Raw genomic sequence first — 8,384 nt, 5'->3', positions numbered from 1 at the left:
AACATTCTTCAAAATATCTTCCATATTCTACAGAAGAAAAACGTCTTACGGTTCGGAACGACGTGAATGAGAGTAAATGATGACAATTTTATTTTGGGGCAAACTATCCCCTTCAAAGAGAGCATTATTCACTGATCTTCATGTTGTTCCACACCTGTATGAATTTCTTTTTTTTGCAGAAATAAAAACAATAATAAGCAGCATAAAACAGCTGGCGATGAAACCCCCGTTGGTCATCAAAACATTTTGGTACCCACTGGGACTTCCATATTCAATATTTTCATGTCGATATTTTCACGAAGTCGATAGAAACTATACTTGGTTACCAACGTTCTTCGAAATATCTGCTTGCATGTTCCCACAGAAGAAAGAAAGACCATGAAGGCGAGTAAATAACGAAAAGTTTTGGCACGCATTGACTTCCACAGTATTTTTCATGAAGTCAACAGAAACTGAAAATGCCTTCGTAACGTTCTTTAAAATATCTGCTCGCGCCTTGTTCCACAGAAGAGAATAAATCATACAGGTTTGGAACACTATGAAAGTGAGTAAATGATTTATATTTTCCTCGGAACTGTCCCTTTAAGATGCCCGCTTGTGTTTAGGAGTGTGCGTGCGCGTCGCGTCGTACGATACACACAAACGCAACGCTTCTGTGTCATATGTGCTCTTCTGTTAATGATACAAAACAATAAAAAAAGATCCCTAAGGATGATCTCTTCCCCTTCGACGTCTTCGACTTCCCCTCTCTCTCTCTCCCGACTCACTGCGAGCTCGCTCGCTCCAGCACGCGCAAGTCGTAGTTCTTTTTGGTGGCGCGCAGTTTGAACAAACTCCCGCCGCAGTTGTTGAGTTTGAAGGAGGCGCTCTGAGCCGCCATGGTGTTGGGGAACACGGCCACCACGGTGTAGAGGTGAGCGGGGTCGCTGGCGTCTCCCCGTCCGCCGCCGGGGCCCCGGGGACACTGAGGGTCCTTCAGCCACTGGATCTTGGCGCCGCAGAGCGAGAGCTGGTTGAAGAGCTTCTCAGCCTCCGGGCGGGAAATGCCCTCAGGGAGGTCCGTGACCTCCAGCACACGACTCACCACTAGAGGGAGACACACAGAGAACACACGCGTGTTAAAGGGATAGTTCACCCAAAAATGAAAATGACCCCATGTTTTACTCACCCTCAAGTCATCCTAGATGACGTTCTTCTTTCAGACGAATCTGTTCAACAGTCCAAAAGACGTCAAGTAAAGTGCATGCATCCATAATAAAACATGCTCCAATAAAGGTGAATAAAGGCCTCCTGCAGTGAATCATGGATATTTTTCTTACAAACACACATTGATTCACTGCAGAGGGCGCCAGTCTTTATTCACGCCCCGGAGCCGTGTGAGGCATGTTTTAATATGCACTTGTGTGTGCACTTTATTTGACGTCTTGTGGACTGTTGAAAAAAACACACGCTTACTGCCATTATAAAATTTGGATAATTTTAAATATAACTCTGATTGGATTCGTCTGGAAGAAGAAAGCCATATACACCTAGGATGCTTTGAGGGTGAGTAAAATATGGGCTAATTTTCATTTTTGGGTGAACTTTCCCTTTAAAACCACAGCCGATGACGTCTACTGAGGCTAGGGCTGGGCAATATGATGAAAAAATAAAATATAGATTTTTCGGAACATTTGACCGATTCTCAATTTTTATACAATTTTTAACAAGTCAACTTGAAACTGTAACTACAACATGATTAAAGTAACTTTTTCTTTATTAACCCTCTAGTTAAAGAAAATTCTATTCCAAGTGCAGCACACATGAAGTTGTAAATCACTTGTAAATATCTTTGCAGAAAAGACGCATGGACTACAACTACATCTTGTACAAACGTGTCATACATATGAGGAAAATGCTTTAAAAAATCTCAAAAGTCAAGGTAATTAAATTTCAAAATGACTGAAGGTATCACATAAGTAGACAAGTATAAACAGCAGCAGACTTGATTCGACTTGTGATGCAAACATTAAAACATCAGACATACAGGAACAGTTCTTTACAGGTTTTTGATTCGACTTTATTCCATAGTCAAACCATACTGATATAAAAAAAAAACACAAATAATAAAACCATACCTAAATAAAAATAAACACACAAATAAAAAAACATATAAAATATACCCAAGTTAAAAAGTGAACAGAAATAAAATGTATTACATTTCTTTCTATATCAACATCATACAATGCTTTAAACGTTTCCCAAGTTTCCCAAACTGGGCTTAACATAAGCTCTGTAGTGGGTTTGTGAGTTGATAAGAAGCTAACAATCAACTAAATCATGAAAAGTAAAATACAAATAAATTATTTTAATACTTGAACACTAAAAATATATATATATACACATTTCATTTGTTTATGTGCCTACAGTCAAAGCTAAATGCAATGTAGGAAATGTATGATTTTGAGAGGAAAATGTAAAATAGAAAAAAAAAATAAAAGAATTTGGGAGAATTAATAAAGTCTGAATAATTTACTGCCATTGTGTTAATAATTTATAATCATGCAATACATAAAAAAAGTAACTGTAATCTGATTCTGAGCATTTTAATGAATCATCACCAGAGATATTTTTATGGTAAATAGGGTCTGTTTTCACGTCACACTGACTGTATATGAGCAGAAGGACTCGGTCAGGGGTTTGTGTTGGTTTCTTACCCACGTCAGTAGTCCCGAGGTCTGTAGAGGCAGATTTGAGCGTTTGTCTTTTCCCCCGCGCTCCGTGCTTCATCACTCCCTGACTCTGAGAAACACACAGACACACTGTCAACAACTACAGACGGAGAGATGCAGATACATGAGGAATGATGGACCAGACACAGATCAGTGTTCTTGCACATAGAATTAACTAGGACTCATTTAAAATAAAAAAAAAAAAAAAAAAAAAAATCCACTCATTCTTGTTCGCTTAATCACACTTTATGAATTGATTTTATAACCTTAGTGAATGGAATACTACAAAAAAAAAAAAAAAAAATTCTAGTCTGATCCTGTATTTTTATTTATTTATTTATTTTTTGAAGGAAACCGTAAAATAAAGTAAAAGGGGGAAAAATATGCTAAAACTTTTACTCTCATACATGCATGTTAAAGTACTTACATGGTGTTTAACAGTGAGTTCTGTGTGTGTTGTTAAATGTCAATGCTGACACAATGTGTGAAAATCTGAGATTTAAAATCCAATTTAAACCAAGAAATAAGCAAGATTAAAGGGGGAAATTTTTGATTTTTTTTCAGCTACATTTTTTAGTCATTTTATAAAATATAATTTAATGAAGATCTAATTTTAATTGAATTTAAATTAAATTTGTAACAATATAACAATTGAAAATAAGATGTTTTGCATAAAATTATTCACTAAAAAGATATAAATCCATGACAAAACTGTTGGTAGTTCTGTTGACTGGCAGTTTCTAAAAGATGTCAATAATGTACATGCATTGCTCTCTAAAAACTAACAATAGAAACTAACTGCTTTTTTGAAGAAACGTCTTCTCCCACACACACACTCACTCACACACATGCACGCTCACGCACACTCACACACACGCGCACGCATGCACATGCACACACACACACACAACACTCATGCACTCACACGCGCACGCATGCACGCACACACGCGCACTCACACGCGCACACCGCATGCACACACGCACACTCACGCACTCACACACGCGCACGCATGCACACGCACGCACACACACTCACGCACTCACACGGCGCGCACACACACACACGCACACTCATGCACTCACACGCGCACACACACACACGCACACTCATGCACTCACACGCGCACGCACACACACACTCATGCACTCACACGCGCACGCATGCACGCACACACACGCACTCACACGCGCACGCATGCACACACGCACACTCACGCACTCACACACGCGCACGCATGCACACGCACGCACACACACTCACGCACTCACACGCGCACACACACACACGCACACTCACGCACTCACACGCGCACACACACACACGCACACTCATGCACTCACACGCGCACGCACACACACACTCACACACACACACGCGCACGCATGCACGCACACACACGCACTCACACGCGCACGCATGCACACACGCACACTCACGCACTCACACACGCACACTCATGCGCACACACACACGCACGCGCACTCGCACACACACACACGCACACTCATGCACTCACACGCGCACACACACACACACACACACACACAGGCTGTACCTGATGGGAGCTGTAGGAGGACTGGTTGTGGTTGTGCATGATGGGAGGAGGACACAGACTGTACTGCAACGGCTGCCCCAGTAAAGAGTAGCGTCCATCTGCTGACACACACACACACACACACACACACACACACTCTGAGCGGCTCACAGTGACCGTACACAGGCAGGGTCACCGCGGGTCCAGAGCTCATCATGATGTCATGAGTGAGTTTGAAGACTAGATACAAGCTTATTCTGAACCACAAGATCAGGAAAACAATCCAACACTGAATCCTGTCCAGGTGACTCTCAAACAGCAAAGCTTCCTAATGCTGTACTTCAAGCAGGACAGATTCACACCTGATAACATTCAGTATAACTACTATTAATAAGACACATAAATATGTACTGTATATATATATATATATATATATATATATATACATAGACGAGAGCCAACAATGATTTTGTCAGAGCTATGAATAAAGTATAAGAATTAAAGAATTCACATTTCCTAATTTTATTTGTATTATCTTATTATTTTAGGGGGTAGAATAAGTATGTTTTGGGCTAAATTAATTATTTAAGCCTAATATCCGCATGAGTCGCAAATGGTTCTCAACATGAGAGAACTCTCTTTTTGCTACTTTCCCACTTTAGCAAGTAAACAAATATATATATTTTTTTTATAAACCTGCTAATAAAAATGTGGTTGAGTCTGTGAGTGAGTGTGTGTGTTAGTGTGTGTGTTTGTGAGTGTGTGTGTGTGTGTGTGTGTGTGCGTGTACCTTGTGCTGGCCCGCCGGGCCGAGGAAACTGTGAGATGAGAGGCAGCGGGCCGAGACCCGGACACACGGTGTTCACGCTGCCAGACGGAGAGGGAGCCGGAGACTGTGTGGGAGACGCCAGCGGACTGCTGAGCTGAGTGCTGACCTACACACACACACACACACACGATGAGTCTGATGATGGAGCAAACGCATTTGCAGTGTACCATTTAGGCATGTCAAAAAAAAAAATGTGAATTTCAAATATTCGTCGAACTTAACCCTCTGAAGTCGATTAAACGCGTATACGCGTTTTGGGGTATTTTCTCCTGATAACCCCGAAAAGAACTTAAATTACACTTTCAGTTTTGATCGTACAGATAAGTGCAATACATCAATCGAATCTGTAAAGGGTCTACTTTTTTTTTGTATACAGACATAATAAAAACAAAACTTTGTGCACTTATAAAATAAAGATAACAAACAAGGAGTGCTATCTGCAGCCTTTGTCTGCGCTGATCTTCAGATACAAATGCGTCATTAAAAATGAACTGTAAACTCCGTGAATACTCAACGAAGAGACATGAGAGAGATATCTATAGAAAGCCTGACATGTCTACTTTTAAACTAAACGAGAGTGCTGCCGAAAACAAATATTCTGTGATAAAAGTAATCGATACGAAAACAACGCGATGTCCGTTTTTCACGTCTCCCTTCATTATCTTCTAATGCGACCACGCCCTCGCGCCGAGCGCGCTTTTGAGATTCAAAATGTTTCACTGAAGCGCGCGGCTTTTGAATACGCCCCACACAACAGAAGACAACGCAGCAAGATTGTTCTTCAAGTTTTTTTAATTTTACTGTTTGCTTCGCGATGAGAGGAATAAGACATAATTCACCCCAAAAAGATGTGATGTGGTTGAGGATTTGAGATTTGGATTTCCTCAGAAAAAAGAATGAAGCACTTTATTCAGCAGAGTTCATAAACATGAGTAAGTCTCTTTTTATTTATTTATATACTTGTACTAGTTTTCACATAACGTGTAAACATTTTACTAGTTAGACTTTTTCCAAAGACTTTTTCCAAACTATAATTCCTGACTAAATGTATAATCAAGTGAAATATTATGAAGTTTCAATAACACAATACACTACTATACCATTCAAAAGCTTGATGTAAATAATATAAATGTAACAATAAATGTAACTGTAACAAATGTAACAATCATTGCTGTTCTTGCAATTTATCCCCCTAAAAAACCTGAAAAAATATTCTCAGCTCTTTTCAACATTATATAATAATAATATAATAATAATAATAATAATAATGATAATAATAACAATAAATGTTTTTTTGTAGAAAATAAGATTGTTAAAAGGATTTCTGAAGGATTGTGTGACTGGAGTAATGATGCAAAAAAATTCAGTTTGAAAGTCAGCTTTGATTTTTCCTAATAAACTGTTTAACTGCACTCACAAGTGAATATTAAATTATGTTGTGGGATAATTAAATATATTCTAAATAAACTACAAACATAAAATTATATAGATTTATTTTTGTCCTCACATTCTTTCTTGTAACTCATCCCTCTCAGTGACACAGCTGACTGAATGGCTCATTATGCAGCTCATTATGCAGGCCTTTGTCTTCTCAGGTGTGAATTTCATGATAGTTGACGCCTACTCGCATATGACTTTTACTAACAAAAAGTGTTTTAGATAAATTTAAATCAATATATTGTTTTCTGTAAGTGAGTAAACAAGATGAATTTCTTGGCTACAAGCTCCAGTTCTCAAAATTCCTGGGAACCAATTTTCTGTATGCGTTTTATTGCCTTATTCAAGTGATTTAACATTTTTAGTTTTTCACTAACCACGCATAACATTTTTTTTCTCAAAAACACAAATCATGTACATTCATGCTGCTCACATATTATTATAGCCTAGTTTGTGTGCTGATTACAGTGAGATTAGACTTTAGCCATTTAGATATTTATAAGAAACTGAAAAAAAGCACAAATGTCAGGGCATGACAAAACTTCTCCAGGCCCCAAAAATACCCTTAGACTCCACATTTTTAAAATATAAATCCGCATTTGAATTTTAGGTGTGCGTCCGGCAGCTTTCTCAGTGGTGCACAAGATGTAAGTGTCGTTGCATTTTAATGCTTTTTTTAACTTATATCCAGTTGAAGCTACTGGATGCGGCACTGCTCCATTGTTCATTCAAAATATTGTGGAAAAAGGGAACATCAGTGTGGAGAAGATGTTGTTTACATCAAAACTGAAACCAAGCCGTTCACACAGAACACGTATCTATCACATTTTCTAGAGGGACATCTATCAATGCTCCACTCGCGTCTCACACAAAAGAGCCGCATGTTTAGAAAACCATGTAAAAATTTATGCAAGTTCAACTTTTAAAAAACACGTCTCGAGACTTTATGCCGCTTTCTCCCTTCCCAATGCATCTCAGGTTTTTAAATAAAGAAAATACTCTTTGTGATCGTTTTCAGTGCTTTGTATTAAACTAACATACATGATGCTGTTTTGTTTGTAATTGTTTAAGCAACCTAATTATATATGGTTTATAAACATTATTTTAAACACTTTTTTGCAAAGATAGTCATGTTATGTTATTGTTTTGAGGAAATGTGCATTAGTAATATTTCGCTCGATGCGCCCTCTTGTGGCCTCAAGAGAGAAGCCAAGAGATTCTGAATGTAGTTTTCCAGCCCTTCTGACAGCCCTAGCGCCGTTACCTGCGTCTCGGGTTTGCTGGGTCTCTGCTCCATGCTGTAGTACTTGCAGGGGTTCCACTGCACCAGCGGAGGATTCTGGGTCGGCTGCGGTCCGTTCGGGACACTGAGCTGCATCACCATCACACCAGGACCAGGAGGAGGAACCCCTACAACACATCCACACCAACGGGTCACACACTCCCAATACAACGTCAACTAGACCGAGAGAGATGATGACTAATGCAGCCTACTGCTCAGTGAGTTAAATACTGCAGATATTTACTGATGCATGATGGGTAAATCATGAGTAAATTGTATTTTATATAACTGTTTACATATATATTTATATATATATTTTATTTTTTTTTTATTTATTTTTTTCCCAGCGGTAGTTAACAGAGCAGGGCTGTAGCTGCTGTGGGTTGTGTTTGTGGTGTACCTGAATACTGCTGCTGCATTGGCTGTGGGCTGCAGGGAGAGGCAGACTGGGTCATCTGGTACTGGTCTGAACTGGGCGGCTGCAGGTAACCCACAGATGGACTGAAACACACACAAAAGCACACGGTTAAACAAAATTTAGCACAAAAAACAACAACACAGCATCAAACATAAATTTGCACTTGTCGC

The 8,384-nt window shown here is 39.3% G+C and overlaps 1 protein-coding gene across 1 annotated transcript in view; it reads right to left on the bottom strand.

The window, feature by feature from the left end:
- Positions 1 to 651: 651 nt before the first annotated feature.
- Positions 652 to 8,384, bottom strand: part of LOC109092095 (R3H domain-containing protein 2-like) — a 53,190-nt gene continuing 45,457 nt past the window's right edge. Inside the window, 6 exon segments of the mRNA XM_042725181.1 lie at positions 652 to 1,086; positions 2,697 to 2,781; positions 4,270 to 4,370; positions 5,039 to 5,183; positions 7,779 to 7,924; positions 8,197 to 8,297. Coding sequence (XP_042581115.1) covers positions 764 to 1,086; positions 2,697 to 2,781; positions 4,270 to 4,370; positions 5,039 to 5,183; positions 7,779 to 7,924; positions 8,197 to 8,297 — 901 coding nt within the window. The 3' untranslated portion in view covers positions 652 to 763.

The sequence above is a fragment of the Cyprinus carpio genome, chromosome B6 (genome assembly GCF_018340385.1).
Source record: "Cyprinus carpio isolate SPL01 chromosome B6, ASM1834038v1, whole genome shotgun sequence".
Lineage (NCBI taxonomy): Eukaryota > Metazoa > Chordata > Actinopteri > Cypriniformes > Cyprinidae > Cyprinus > Cyprinus carpio.
Note: the sequence above shows the minus strand (reverse complement) of the source record. Positions and strands in the feature narration are given on the sequence as shown.